Here is a 14510-nt window from a genome sequence, read left to right as displayed (position 1 = left end):
GCTTATAGTGAGCCTATTATAGCGGAACTGTTAGGGTGGAAAGTGGCAACCATGACGCCGCACTTCTTGGAAACCCCGCCGTGGCATCACTACAAATGCTGTTCTATTCGCACCATAGGATTCGTAGTAACTGAGCACAAGTTGGGAGTCGACCATTTGCCTTCTCCGAACATCAATAGGAAAAACCTATACACTCCCTATGCTACACTGATTGAATCAATATGGTAGCTCTGCAGTCAAAACTCAAATTGCCACCCTCTACAGAGACCGTTTCGGTTTCTCTCATGGACACGTACAGCTTCTGTTTTCCTTCTTGATTCTTTCCACTCCACTAACCATGTACGCAGTGGTGCACGGCTGGACCTTCCTGCAGAACAGTTCATAACTCCCAAGATCCCTGGCTATGACCGGCTGGCAGTACCATCGTATTCATTTTTGATCACTCACCCTTCCGGACAAAGATTACTGTTTGACCTCTCCCTTCGAAAAGACTTTCAGAATCTTGCTCCACCCTTCAGGGACCTTTGCACAGACCCTGAAAGTGATTGGAAAGTCTACGCCCCTCACAGCGTCTCTGACGTTCTCGTTGAGAATGGCGTCCCATTGGAGGAAATCAACGCCATTATCTGGTCTCATTATCATTTTGATCACACTGGTGACCCTTCCTTATTTCCCGGTACTACAGATTTGGTCGTGGGGCCAACCTTCACCAGCAGATTTGCACCAGGATACCCAGGAAAATCGGATGCGCCGGTCAGATCGTCCGACTGGAGAGGACGGTCTCTGCGGGAGATGGACTTTGACCAGCACCCTGGGAAGGTAACCATTGGAAGATTCAAAGCAATCGATTGGTTTCGCGATGGAAGCTTCTATCTCCTGCACACACCAGGTCACACTCCAGAACATATGTGCGGCCTCGCGAGAGTACAGCCCGAATCGTTTATTCTGATGGGAGGGGTAGGTCTTTCCACTTTACTTTCTCCCTATGCTATCTTGTGTAGTGATGCAGCCGGGCTCACTGAACACTTCACCAGGACTGTGCTCACCATCCCGGCGAGTTCCGACCATCCAAGCAGAGCCCTATCCCGGAGATCATTCAGCCCTCGCCATTGCCGTCTCATCCGCAGTACGGGAGAATTTGTCCTGGTCATATATTCACCCAGCCAGGGTACAAGTCAGGAAGTACCGATACGCCTTTCTTTATATCTGCTCCAGAGTATACTCATGATCCTGACCAGTGCTGCTGGACTGTGGATGGAATAGCGGAGTTCGACGCTAGTGAGCAGGTTCTGGTCCTTATTGCTCATGACCACAGCATGTTTCCCGTCTTGAGGGGCGAGGAGGATGATGGTATTGGCTGGTTCTTCCCGAAAAGATCATTGGATAAGTGGAAGGAGGCTGATCTAAAGAAGAAGGGGAAGTGGATGTTTCTAGGAGATTTTGAGGTTACTTCTACTGAGAATTGACGTTAATTCACGATGATGTTCTTAGACGCTATGGGGCAAAGCTTAGTTATACTTACTATTAATTGGTTATTATTATTTTCTTTTCTAAGGTTTCAATAGTGAATCTCTCGTTGTGCATAGGAATCTAGCGAAATCTTGCCCTTCTGCAGGGCGTAAGTGCAACTCTTAGTGTTACTCCGAGTGTGTGCCACTGGAAACTTGCGTAAGTGCTAAAAACAGGCTTATGGGTATTATCTGACGTCATTAATTAGTGTCCATCCATCAACACAGTCATAATCCCCATATTGATGAAATTATGCGTACATGCATCTAACTGAAGACACAATCAGCGCTATCTTACCCTTTCTTTACCAAGACCGACTACTCACAGGTGTGGGCCATACTCCGTGGTCGTGTGCGACGCGAAGGAGACCCTGATCTTGGAAACGTACAAACAACGCCTAGTTTTGGAGAATTTGGAGAAGTGGAAGACCCTGGAATGTCTGACAAATACAATCCCCAGCTGGCATGATTTCGGCCTCAGAGCCTTCCGAGATCTCGGAGAGTTACACCGAATCTCGGAGGGCGGTCCAACATGCTTGCGAGAAGGCTCGGCAAACCGCTTCCGAGTCCGAGACAAACACAAAATATCTGCCGAATCTGGATTGGAGCAATAAACCTTACGTCACAACCAGTGAAATAAGTTTTCTGCTCAATCCACTACATTCAAATCCCAGCCATACCTACCAACCATACATACTTTTGACATTGCATCTCATCAATCTAAATAACTGCTAGCCATGTCGAATTTGGATTTCTCCTGCGCCCTCGTCACCGGCGGCGGAGGCGGCCTAGGCAAAGCCATCGCCTCCTATCTCCTGCAAAAGGGCAAAAAAGTCATAATCGCCGGCCGAACCGAGAACACGGTACGCCGGACAGCAGAGGAAATCGGAGCGACGGATTACTTCGTCCTCGACACAGGAGTCACATCCCAAATACCAACATTCATCGAATCTCTGCTCAAGAAGCACCCGGATCTCAACTGTCTAATCAATAACGCTGGCGTCCAGCGGCCCCTCCAAGTCCTTAAAGATGACCCATCAGACTTCCTCACCAAAGCCGACCAGGAAATCGATATCAACATCCGAGGACCCATGCACTTGACTCTGGGGCTCTTGGAGCATTTCAAGAGTAAAGAAAGCGCTATGATAATGAACGTCTCTTCCATTCTGGCATTTGTTCCATTCTCGGTGATTAATCCCGTGTACAATGGCACGAAAGCGTGGTTGCATTTCTGGTCGATGAATTTGCGGTCGCAGTTGGCCAGTGGCGGGTATGATAAGATTAAGGTTGTTGAGGTTGCGCCGCCGTCGGTGGGGACGGATTTGCATCGGGAACGGGAGGATCCCGATGATAATAAGAAGCATAAGAATCCTAATGCGCTGACGGTGGAGGAGTTTATGGATTTCTTTAAGGAGGGGTTGGAGCGTGGGGATGCGGTTATTGCTCCGGGTATGAGTCGGGAGTTTGTGGATAAGTGGGAACAGGAGTTTGGGTCCGCTTATGTTAAGTTGACGGGGGGTAAGTAGGTAAATGTACAGCCGAATTTGTATTTATAGATCTTGTTAGCTTGTTATGTAGATAATAGCTTGAACGATTGATATCGTTGACACTATTATGCAAGGGAAACACTGAGCATATACCTGGGATGTTCAAGTAAACAGGCTACGGGGAAAGTGGCCCACCGCATATCAAACTCAATCCTTTTCTGAGGAGGAAACCCGAGATCGCTTCCCTATTAGTGCATCTAACAATGTAAATGAGTCGAGTTTAATGTAACTCTAGGTTCATAAGTCCCAGGTTGACATATCATGGCGTGTTCCATATGGCCCCTTCCATGCCAGATGCCACGATAAATAATTGGCATCACGCCATGTTGAATCCCCGTCCTCCTCTGGATCACAGTGCCTCTCCCAATCTATTATATAACTAGAAGATCGTTGAAGTCAGTCTTGTCCCGGAGTGTCGGGTACAGCTGCCCAAATGATTGTCACATCACGTAAGACTTACCACTTTTTCCTTGCCGCATCCCACCGAAGATTCTTTGCTCCACGGTCGAGGTTTGTTATTCCACAAGAAATGCATTCCCTGTGACAATGGCTGGATTAGGTTGAGGCTTCGCTGAGAAACTTTGTGGGTGACGTACAACCATGATTTTTTGAAGGCTGCTCTCAGCTCATCCCGCTCACCTCTATCCATATTATCAATAACGGAGCACACATCGACACCCGGTATCATCTCCATTGCAATAAAATGCATGTATCCACCAGGGATCCAATGACCTTGAGTTTGTTCGCGATTCATCCAATCAATTAGAGCTGGGGTGCTGGAGCATCCTGCTTCTGTTAGGAGACGTAGCGCTTCAACTTCGTTTTCGCCCCTTGCTGAGGGCTCTGCAACTGCCTGTTGAGCCCGGGTGGATGACCTTCTAGTGGCACTTCCCCACCATGGTACCCTATACCCTTTTTCAGTTCAGTCATCTACTAGGCACAGAACACACTATATCTACAGCACGTACTGCATGTGGATTTTAAGGACTGCTGTCGAAGGAGCTTGCCCGGCAACTTTTGACGCAACAAAAGCCGCACGAGCCTCAGAGACAATCCCGCCTTCTTCGTGATCCTTCTGAGTATATAGGTCCTCGCACTCCCTGATTTTTGTCGTGATTTTCCAACGTGTACCCGCTGGGAAAGAGAGCTCTAAGCCCAGCCAATCATCGTCATCGAACCAGATGATGTTGGAAGGGATTATCATGATGAGTAAAGTCCAGAATTCGAGAAGCTGGTGGTGTTAGCTGTCTTGTCAAGATGTCGAATTGTGAAATTGGAGTGTTTAGCAGAATTGTTGATGGCTGTTGTGTGTAAAAGCGAAAAGGCGGGGGATGAGCTTTCGGCAAGCCTTCACGTGGCTCCATTTTAGTCCTTCAGTTTTCTTTTCCTGTGTAGAAATACATTAGCTCCATCATCATCATCATCATGACATTCACTGCCAAGGGTTGAACAGAGCTGACACAACTTATACAGAGAATCTGACGTACGTTTAACACACTGACTAGTCCCATGGTATGTGCATACTTTCGTTTTCTTTGATCATTGCGTCCTGCATTTCAACACTGTCTTATAAGCTCCCTCGATGTATCTTTTAGCAGGGAAAATACGCAAGCTTATTTCGGTTTAAGCACGCTAACAGAATCTCTCCTAAACAACGTGTGGTTCAAGCGCCATATTCACTAGTCGAAGCCACAGTCTTGCCGTCTTCTATGCAGTCATTTTATTCAATCTCTCAGCTGTTTTCCTACGAATATCGCTCCATTGACTTGCAGCAGCATAGTGCAGTATGCTAATAAGGATTCATTATTTCCCTGCGCTAGTGTATATCAAATAATAATAATGAAAGGAAGGGAAAGGATAATGTCATTCATTATCAGGCATGTCTTCAGAAATGTGACTTATAATATCCAGTTCGTCATATCATCATAGTCATAGTCATCGCCGACTTGTGCGAGATGCCATCCTATATATTGGATATCCCGCCAGATTTTAGACTTGCTAGTCGGGGGATGGAAATTCTCGAAATCGATCAAATAACTAGACAAAGGAGTTTATAAGTACGCGAGTGGCAAAATCCAGGGGATAGTGAATGTTTCTGATCATATATGAGCAGAAAGGGGGATTACTGACCACTTCTGCCTTTCTCTATCCCAGATAAGATTCTGCGAGGCAGAATCCCCGTGTTCCACCCCGAAGGACATACATTCACTGGATATGCGAACGAGGTTGGATCAGCTTCCTTGTATGGCAAGTTTGTTCGAGAACCTACATCCAGGCCTTTTTGAATGCTTTTCGCAACTCATCACGCTCCTGACGCTCCATACCATCATAATGGTCACACACAGTTACACCCGGGAGCATTTCCATCGCGTTATAATGAATATAGCCCCCGGGTACCCATCCATCAGTCTGCTGTCGGTGCATCGAGTCAATCAAATATGGTGAGCTAGAGCATTTTGACTCGGTCAGAATAGTGAGAGCTTTGACCTCGCTACTAGCTAGGTGGGGGATTTCAGGGTCTGCCTGCTTAGCGCGTTCTGAAGGCTCCTCGGTAGCCGTTTTGAAGAACGGAATTCTGCATTCTGTAATTACTTTAAAGCCATCTGTGCACAGTAAGTAGGGCAGACGTACTGCATATGAATCTTAATAAGGGCTGTGGGTGGACCATTTCCAGCAACTTTGCTGCATACAAACGTAGCTCGTGCCTGTGACGTACATTTCCAAATCTCATATTCTCCTTGAGTGTGCAAGTTTTCGGCTTCTTTGATCTTTCTCTCTATTTTCCAGGTAGAACCGCCTGGGAACGCAAGTTCCAGACCGATGTAGTCATTATCATCAAACCAGGTGATGTATGAACGAAGTTTCATAGCTGCCGTCAGGCTTTGTGGAGAAAGTGTAATGCGAAGAGTAAACAATAGGCACTTTGCTCGTAGTGGCTGAAGAAAGAAAAGAACGTCTCCCGAATAGAAAGACAGGACTCTGGCCAAAGAAAATAGCGGCAAGGAACAACGGCAGAAATATAAATAATAAGACTCGGTCAGCTGATCGCGATCGATGGCGCCGTTGCTATGCACCTAAATGGTGTCGATGGTGGCATCTGCACCAATTTGCAAGGCTCAATCTTAAGGCAGAGCGAGGCACCACTCGGACTATACTCGGCGGTGTTACTGCCATGCGCAGAGTAGTGGGGCTGCTCAGGCAGCAGTTGGCCATCATAAGTAAGGGGCATCGGTTGTTGCCTGCCAGCTGGGGTAATAGATCGAAATAGGCGAATAGCATCCGTACGATGATGGATTCGTGGGTCACAATAAGGGTCTATCTATGCAGATCTTAGTACAGCTTGAAATCCACGATCTTCAGAAATTAACTGCGCTGACTTTCATTGTTCATAGCATGAGATGCAATCAATGTAATAAGGTTCAAGAGAAGTTCCACCAATTCTCTCGCGTATACAGCACCAACCACCTGTCAATGTAGCTGTTGCTATTTACCAGCCTCCATTCGCGTGTCTCACATTTTGCTTGATAGTATTAGAAAAGTGTGCATTATTCATAACACCCAGCATGTTAGCTCAGGGGAAGAGCGCCGGGCTCATAACCCGGAGGTCCCTGGATCGAAACCAGGACATGCTATCTGATTTCTTTTTCTTTTTTACTTTGTTTCTCTAGCGCTTTACCTACGCCATGCTCTAGTCTAATTCTATTAGTGTTTTCTTCTTATAGTTGTTTTTACTTCTTCTCAAGCTACAGAGTTTGGTGTCTATACTACCGCGCCTTTCTTCGGTCGCAAGTTTTTCTACCCACACAGTGCATCGGCTCTGACCTAGATGGAACAACCAAACACCTCATTAACCGAGTAACGACACATTAATCCCCAGCCTATGGCGCTCGACTGAACTAATATGAATTGATATTATGAAAATGATACTTTCGGCAGCAATAGCGTTGGGAGTACCACCCGATAGTTGGTCCTACAAGCCAGAGAGCGAGGTATTCCAGTGAATCTTCTGTCCGCTATCGAACCATTACTCTGCCGTGACTGGTTAAGTGCATCGGCGGCATCAGTGCTATATGGGCTGTCTAAGCATGAATAAATGAGTATTTTGCTTGTGAACTACATAGTTGGATCTCAGACTGCAACAAAGGGTTGATTATGTGGGTTTAAGATTGATATATGGACGTCTTGTCGTCGCCTAGTATGTTTCAAGAGGGGAGCTTATGTATGACTTTAACCAGGGAGAATCCCTATTTTTGTATCTGTGTGATCTTAGGAGACTGTAGAGAATGGATTCATACAATCAACTAACTTTCGACCTTCAGGCCAGAGACGGCATATGGCATTGCTGATAGTTCCTCCACTAGTATGGCCTGCATCCTAGAGCTTCACAATCCTCACAAGGACAAAACCACTCTCTGCCACTACCCAATAGCCATTCTTGAGCCGGTATTTCGGTAACCGAAGTATGCACAAATCCATAAGAACACGAGATTGTCCGTGATCGATTCAATAGATGAAGCCCGCCCCATCAATCTATCTGTCACAGCTCATCTCAGACAGTGATACACTTGACACAAATGTCCATGTTCAATCCTTCAAACTTCGACTCTTCCGACATTGTATGAAGAATAGTGGAAAAGGTAGTGGTTCTCTGTTCTGCGGTGGTCTCCTCGGTGGCACTCAACTAGCACGTCCAAGATGTCAGACTTTGGTTATCTCATAGGGACGCAGGTGTGTTACTCACGAGAAATTCAAGCGAGAAGCGGCCTTCTCCGGCATTATCCTTGAACTTGAGCTCGACCGCGAGAGCCTTGGGGAGCTTGTGGTATCTTTCTTCCATCTTAGTGAGGACGCCCATGTAGAAGTCTTTCAAAGTGTCGATGGGGATAGGGACAGGGCCAAATTCTGGTCTTGTGTTAGTATGATCGTGCGTTCGATGGACGTGATGATACATACGACCGGTCTCTTCGTGACGTTCGTCGCTGGTCATTTTGGAGTAGGGAGGAGATTCTTGGTGATAAGATTGTTCTGGAATTGGGGGATGAGGGGAAACACGATTGGGGGGTGATGAAGTTGTGATGGAGGGGTCGACGAGGAGGATGGGGAGAGTGGATGAGAGTAATACAAAGATTGCTAATTAGGCTGGTGGCTGAGAGGGGAAGTGAATGCAGCTAGGTACTGAGCTCCAGGTTCCCCAGTTCTTAGCTTTCGAATTGGTCTGGTCGGGTCACTCCGTTTGTCGGACTGATACCTGCCGTATCTAAAACATGGTACGGTGCGATCTGTTTCCCTCCTGGTCGATACTGGCTACGAAGGTTCTTTAGCTTATAAAAGTCAGCTACTTCGAGCGATCTAGAACGTCTATCTTTGCGTACTTACGTGGCCAGGAGTGATCTTCGCTAATCATTTAACAGATGCAGTGAGCTAAGAGTGCGGCCAGGATATGTCTATACTAAGCTTGTGGGATTCAGCCCTACCGATTCTTCCTAGGCGAGGATCATTGCTTTCGATCATGGTCTATGATCTCCCTCCGAATACCAGGTGTCTTCTAAGCTCGAGTTTATCGGACGCAAAGCACATAGCGCTTGTGGGGTTCACTGTGGCATGGTAAAATCAAAGGGATGCATGGAAGGCCATCCATATTTATTTGCGACATATAGGGCCATCATTTGCCAACTGTGGTAGGTCTCAAGGCTGCGCATGGTCTCCCATTGCAGGTTATTTTAGTATTTAACAATGTTACTGGTCGGTATTATTCAACGGAGGATGGCGGTTGGTGATGACAGTGTCAGTGTCTGGGGAAATGGCACGACAATCTCACACCTGGTGGGGCAGCATACTATACACTGTCCTGTGCATTATATATTCGGACCTACCGAGTACTAGCAGTAGCACAGTGGCGACACTGTATTCTTGGTTCAATCCATTTTTCAGCACAACAACCATAGTAACTAGATAAGACCCACGTAGAGAGCTGCTAGGAACTCACATCTGCACTAATTTGGAGAGCAAGTACACCACTTATGGTGAGGAACATCAAATGCTTGATTTCCATAGGTCGTACAAGTTGTTGTGGAATATATTGCAAAAGCTTTTATCCATTTTCATCAAAAGCGGCCGGGTGGCGCAATGGTAGCGCGCTGCCTTCCGGTGGTGGATGTGGCAGTGGTTGCGTGTTCGAGTCACGTCTCGGTCGTTCTTTTTGTTTTTCTTTCTGCACCCACCCACAAATAGTGCTCTTTCATCCTCCCAGACAAACATTTTTGGACGACTTGCCCTTCCATCCAAATCAAGGATTAATTCAACTTCTTTTCTGTGATAGATTTATTATCATCGGCTCAACGCTTGTACCAGCAGCAGATGCTGGAATATGTCCAAGCTCAACGGTCTCTGCCGTACAACTATGAAAGTAAAGACCTGTCGACGAAGCTCTAAATTGTTAGTTTTGATTTATCCAATAGCAAGCCCCACAATCATATGTGTTCGTAAACTGCTTGAAAGTCGTGTGGCTGATTATGCGGCTTCTTCAGTGCGTCGACCGACCCAAGCGACTCGTTTAGATGTGAGAGCATCAGTCCAGTCCAGGGAAGATTTCCATTAGCGTGACGCCGAAGAGGGTTGGAAATAATCTTCGCGCAAACTTATTAAGCCAAGTGATCCCGTAAGACTTTTATGTGAAGCTGTAGCCCAGGAAGTTATCAGTATTGCTGTGATGCTCAGCAGGAAAACGCTTAGAAGGGTCTTGCTTCCTATCCCTAACCCGCAATATAGATTGACAACGAGACCTATCTTCCTTTAAGTAATCACTACTATATCTCTCTTTTCGAGAGACCTTGGCAGCTTTTTGGGCTCAGCCCCACAGGTCAAGGACGGGTAAATCGAGTAGGGCCATAGTCCTGTGTTTTCACTTGAATCGATGTATATAATAATATCTATGGCTGGCATGTGTTTATACTTGTAGGGAAGGCTCAGGAAGGATGATAAATGAATGCCTGTGCTGTGAAGATATGATACGAAAAGGAGGATATAATATTGCACTGAAAATAGTCTGGTACATACGACCACAGGGTGTGGAAAACAGGGCTTCCCGTCCGCTCAGCCGTACTTAAGCCACACGCCGGGAGGTTAGTAGTTGGGTGGGTGACCACCAGCGAATCCCTTCTGTTGTATGTTTTTGCTTTCTTTTTTGGCTTCTTTATCCTAAGCCCGACATATAATATGAAGGTTGACCACTAGATTCAACACCAAACTACGAGTGGGTGTGGCTTGGGGTGTCGTTGAAACTTGGCTATGCAGGATGTGAGTTTCCTCTGATCGCCACTGCCCTACAAAGAAGTAACCTTTCTGGCACTGCTAGACCAATGGGCCTAACCATCGTCGTGAGTCGGACTTGGAAGACAACTTGAAGGATGGTGCTTGGTGCGAAATGTGCAAGGAATTCTTGTCTCGCTTTTACTAACTATTGACTGTAAAAAGAAACTCATGCCTTCGCCTCTGACCAAGGGATATCGTTGGCTACTGGATTTCCATTCACCTTACCCGGGGTACATCCTGATCTTCCAGGAATTGATCAGCAACCCTCCAGCAAGCATATGGAAAGCGGTTGGGAAGCCATCAGTGACAGCTTTGCCGTCCGCTTATCGGTAATTTCTATGGCCCCTGAGCCAATCTTCTCCAGTTTTACCAATTAGGCTTTGCAACCTTGGGGCGCATGCGAGGCTCACTGCATAGGGAAGGGCAACTCACTTCTTCAAGGATAGTATCCACTGTGAGACCCTGGTCAGGTAAGAGCGCGGCGAATGACGATTTAGACTATCTCTCCGGTGCCGTCCACGTTGATTTCGATGTCTTGTCCGGTGCAATGCCGCCGTATCTTACTCGCCAGGTTCCATTAGACTGGTAAGAGATGCGGCGCTCGAAGATGGACAGTGAACTCTACTATTACAGATGCCTTCTATGACTGGGCTTTATCTGAGTACCAGCCCCATCACTGAGCAGCGCGAATGTATGAAAGTTGCGTCTGAATGGAGTAAGGTAGTTTGTTTCTATGTGTTGTTAATAAGGTATATTATTGTGTAATTGAGGGTCTACTTCTATCTATATGATAAGATAATTGTTATAGACACAATGACATTTAGTACCTATAAGTATTTTTCCTACTATGTTGAACAGTCGCAGCCGCAGCCGCAGCCGCACGACGCTCGGACCGCCATGTATGAGGCCTTCGCTTTCGGAGTCTGGCCCAATGACAATTCACATCACCTGAATCCCTGCCTGGCGGCGGGCCTTTGTTGCGTCGAGTCAGCGATCCATCTGGAAGGCTTCCCTGCTCTCACCACCCATTACTTCCTCGAGAGTCATCGCCATGGCTGAACTCACAACCCGCAACGGCGATCCTTTCGACCGTACACTTTTTGAGTCACTTTTGAAGCGTCGACTTTTCTATACCGAATCTTTCGAAATTTACCGAACCTCTGGAAATCTCACAGGCGATAGCAGGGGCCTCTACGATTATGGACCTCCAGGGTGTGCGCTTCAGTCAAACATTGTGGACTTATGGCGGAAACACTTCGTCCTTCAGGAAGATATGCTCGAACTGGATTGCACAATTCTAACACCTGAGGAAGTATTCAAGACCAGTGGTCATGTTGATAAATTCGAGGACTGGATGTGCAAGGATTTCAAGAAGGGAGATTTCTTACGGGCCGACCACCTTATTGGAACGGTTCTTGAGGCGAGACTGAAGGGTGATAAGGTAGCCAGAGGCATTGCTGCTGAAGGTGACAAAGCTTATGGTGAAGGGGAAAAGAAGAAGAAGGGTCCCAGAGTGAGCGACATCAAGGCGATGAAGTTGGAGGATGCTGTCGTCGCGGAATACGAGGAGGTTCTTGCCAAGGTATGAGCTGATAAGGGTTTGCCATTCCTTTCTACTACTTATCGTGGGCTTCCTAGATCGATAACTACGATGGATCCGAGCTCGGCACGTTGATCAAGAAGTATGACATTCGGAACCCTGATGGAGACGCACCGGTATCATCACCCGTCCCCTTCAATCTCATGTTCAAGACAACTGTCGGGCCCAGCAGTGCTTCCCCGGGATATCTCCGACCAGAGACAGCCCAAGGCCAGTTCCTAAACTTCAAGAAACTTCTGGACTACAACCAGAACTCGATGCCATTTGCGTCTGCTTCTATTGGAAAATCATTTCGCAATGAAATTTCCCCTCGTTCTGGCCTGCTCCGCGTGAGAGAATTCCTTATGGCTGAGATCGAGCACTTCGTCGATCCAGAAGGTGGAAAGAAGCATGCTAAGTTTGACCTGGTTAAAGATTTGCAACTCAGCTTCCTCGATCGCGCAACCCAGCTGGGTGGTAAGACCACTCTGCAGAAGACTACAATCGGAGAAGCAGTGTCCAGTAAGATGGTAGATAATGAGACGCTGGGATACTTTTTGGGCCGCATCTACATATTTCTGCTGAAGATCGGCGTCGACACGAATAAAGTCCGATTCCGTCAACACATGGCAAACGAGATGGCCCATTATGCTACTGACTGCTGGGACGCCGAGCTCCAGACCACTTACGGCTGGATTGAATGTGTTGGATGTGCGGATCGCAGCGCCTACGATTTGACCGTCCATTCCAGGAAAACAAAAGAGCCTCTCGTCGTCCGTGAACCTCGGCGTGAGCCACTGAGAGTAGAAGAGTGGCAAATTGACATCAGCAAGCCCAAGCTGGGACCACTCTTCAAGAAAAACGCCAAAGCTGTGGAAGCGGCGCTGATCGCGCTCTCTCAGTCTGAGCGGGAGTCCCTCGCTACAATTCTAGAAAAGAAGGGTATCATTACAGTCACTGTCCCCGAGATGGCAGAACAGGTTGAGATCTCCAAAGACTTGATTAGTATCGTCAAAAGAACGAGAATTGAAAACATCCGCGAATACATCCCCAATGTTATCGAGCCATCATTCGGCTTTGGGCGAATTTTCTACAGTCTGCTGGAGCATGTTTACTGGCATCGTGCTAACGATCCCGCGCGTGGTGTATGTCACTCCTTCCTATAAGCTCAGCCGGACTACCTTTTTCGTCCTATTTCATCTTGAACTAATGTGTTGCATCAGGTTCTGTCCCTCCCCATCTCGGTGGCACCCACGAAAGTTCTCATTGTCCCGCTCTCCACTCACCAAGACTTTGTTCCCATAACAAAGAGAATCACTGAGGATCTCCGTGAGCTAGGCATATCTTGCCGCGCTGATGAGTCCTCTGCAAGTATCGGAAAGAGGTATGCCCGGAATGACGAATTGGGTATCCCGCTCGGTATCACGATCGACTTCGACTCTGTGAAGGATGGAACGATCACGCTGCGTGAGCGCGATAGTACAAAGCAAGTCCGCGCCTCTAAAGAGGAAATCCTCGGTGCTATCGAGTCTCTCATTAGCGGTAAGATGAATTGGGAGGATGTGTTTGCGAGACTCCCTGAGTTCCTGGGCCAGAGCGGAGATGATTAAAACTACTCGTTATTATCTCAATGACGCACAGAATGCTTGGAAGTCTCTCTCATCGCCATTAAGGGACTTATACATGGGCCTGACGGGTTTTCTTCAAGTTTATTGCTTTTTATGCTCTTTCTTGGATCCACATAACCCAGCAGAAAACCTCACGCTTGCCTCTCTACTCATCGGCTGTTACACTATGGGCTGTTTAGACCCCTTTCTACCTCCTGCAGCGGGTTGAAAAGAGGGATCGGAACAAAAAATCCAAAAACATACAACAGAAGGGATTCGCTGGTGGTCACCCACCCAACTACTAACCTCCCGGCGTGTGGCTTAAGTACGGCTGAGCGGACGGGAAGCCCTGTTTTCCACACCCTGTGGTCGTATGTACTTGTCTATTACATCGGAGAACTTATATATAGTGCAACTGAGAATTGCAAGAAGATTTTCTCGGTGATGGTGTTTGGCTGGTACGTGGCCGAAAGACAGGTATGTCCGGGGGAGCTGGCGTGTGAGGCTGCTTTAACATTGTGCGGATCTTTATTCCCACTACATCTTTCTTATATTCTCATTCTAAAACGCGAAATTGGAGGATGCTGTAATTTACTATGTATATTTTGAATACATTGAACTGAGTGGAAACATGCAGAAAGCACTCCTGGACTATATATTGATACTAACTAGTACTACTCCTAGCCGATATTGATAGTAAAGGGATCAATCTTTACCAGTATCCATTGTTCGATTAATCATAAGAAGTGGTTGAAGCACTAGTGAATATTGTTATCGAATAATTGCATTATGGCTTAGGGTAATGCTTCCTTCGGACATATTCCTTCAGGAAGCAAAGGCTACGTCTCGCTATCTTGGAGGCAACTAGGGAAAGCAACGGAGTACTTGGTAGAGATACACAGCAAATTGAAGAGCAGAATCTAAGCAGCTGCTTTTACCCGCGGAAATGAATATTCAA

At 47.0% G+C, this 14510-nt stretch overlaps 7 protein-coding genes and 4 non-coding genes across 11 annotated transcripts; 7 read left to right on the top strand and 4 right to left on the bottom strand.

Annotated features, from left to right (window-relative positions):
* Positions 1-51: 51 nt before the first annotated feature.
* Positions 52-1466, top strand: An12g02330 (uncharacterized protein; the record flags this gene model as incomplete). Its single annotated transcript, XM_059750739.1, has 3 exons — positions 52-224; positions 348-957; positions 1035-1466. The coding sequence occupies 3 exons, from the start codon at positions 52-54 to the stop codon at positions 1464-1466; spliced, it is 1215 nt and encodes a 404-aa protein (XP_059601805.1).
* Positions 1467-2245: 779 nt separating this feature from the next.
* Positions 2246-3098, top strand: An12g02320 (uncharacterized protein; the record flags this gene model as incomplete). Its single annotated transcript, XM_059750738.1, has 2 exons — positions 2246-3026; positions 3094-3098. 2 exons carry the CDS (start codon positions 2246-2248, stop codon positions 3096-3098), a joined length of 786 nt encoding a protein of 261 aa, XP_059601804.1.
* Positions 3099-3426: 328 nt separating this feature from the next.
* An12g02310 (uncharacterized protein) lies at positions 3427-4259 on the bottom strand (the record flags this gene model as incomplete). Its single annotated transcript, XM_059750737.1, has 3 exons — positions 3427-3480; positions 3516-3960; positions 4024-4259. The coding sequence occupies 3 exons, from the start codon at positions 4257-4259 to the stop codon at positions 3427-3429; spliced, it is 735 nt and encodes a 244-aa protein (XP_059601803.1).
* A 694-nt stretch (positions 4260-4953) lies between these two features.
* On the bottom strand, positions 4954-5922 carry An12g02300 (uncharacterized protein; the record flags this gene model as incomplete). The annotated part of the gene is made up of 3 exons (XM_001395275.3): positions 4954-5092; positions 5325-5630; positions 5687-5922. 3 exons carry the CDS (start codon positions 5920-5922, stop codon positions 4954-4956), a joined length of 681 nt encoding a protein of 226 aa, XP_001395312.3.
* Positions 5923-6615: 693 nt separating this feature from the next.
* Positions 6616-6687, top strand: tRNA-Met (CAT). The gene has a single exon. It is a non-coding gene; the product is annotated as a tRNA-Met (tRNA).
* A 917-nt stretch (positions 6688-7604) lies between these two features.
* On the bottom strand, positions 7605-8042 carry An12g02280 (hypothetical protein; the record flags this gene model as incomplete). Its single annotated transcript, XM_001395274.1, has 3 exons — positions 7605-7736; positions 7797-7957; positions 8009-8042. 3 exons carry the CDS (start codon positions 8040-8042, stop codon positions 7605-7607), a joined length of 327 nt encoding a protein of 108 aa, XP_001395311.1.
* Positions 8043-9167: 1125 nt separating this feature from the next.
* On the top strand, positions 9168-9248 carry tRNA-Arg (CCG). The gene has a single exon. It is a non-coding gene; the product is annotated as a tRNA-Arg (tRNA).
* Positions 9249-10105: 857 nt separating this feature from the next.
* On the top strand, positions 10106-10224 carry 5S rRNA. The gene has a single exon (XR_009468035.1). It is a non-coding gene; the product is annotated as a 5S ribosomal RNA (ribosomal RNA).
* A 118-nt stretch (positions 10225-10342) lies between these two features.
* An12g02250 (hypothetical protein) lies at positions 10343-10955 on the top strand (the record flags this gene model as incomplete). Its single annotated transcript, XM_059750736.1, has 4 exons — positions 10343-10351; positions 10410-10431; positions 10529-10695; positions 10731-10955. The coding sequence occupies 4 exons, from the start codon at positions 10343-10345 to the stop codon at positions 10953-10955; spliced, it is 423 nt and encodes a 140-aa protein (XP_059601802.1).
* Positions 10956-11417: 462 nt separating this feature from the next.
* On the top strand, positions 11418-13555 carry An12g02240 (uncharacterized protein; the record flags this gene model as incomplete). The annotated part of the gene is made up of 3 exons (XM_001395272.1): positions 11418-11948; positions 12005-13090; positions 13169-13555. The coding sequence occupies 3 exons, from the start codon at positions 11418-11420 to the stop codon at positions 13553-13555; spliced, it is 2004 nt and encodes a 667-aa protein (XP_001395309.1).
* Positions 13556-13810: 255 nt separating this feature from the next.
* Positions 13811-13929, bottom strand: 5S rRNA. Its single transcript, XR_009468034.1, has one exon. It is a non-coding gene; the product is annotated as a 5S ribosomal RNA (ribosomal RNA).
* Positions 13930-14510: the final 581 nt, after the last annotated feature.

This window comes from Aspergillus niger, assembly GCF_000002855.4.
Source record: "Aspergillus niger supercontig An12".
NCBI classification, from domain to species: domain Eukaryota; kingdom Fungi; phylum Ascomycota; class Eurotiomycetes; order Eurotiales; family Aspergillaceae; genus Aspergillus; species Aspergillus niger.
The sequence above is the reverse complement of the archived record's forward strand: the minus strand, read 5'-3'. Positions and strand labels throughout refer to the sequence as shown.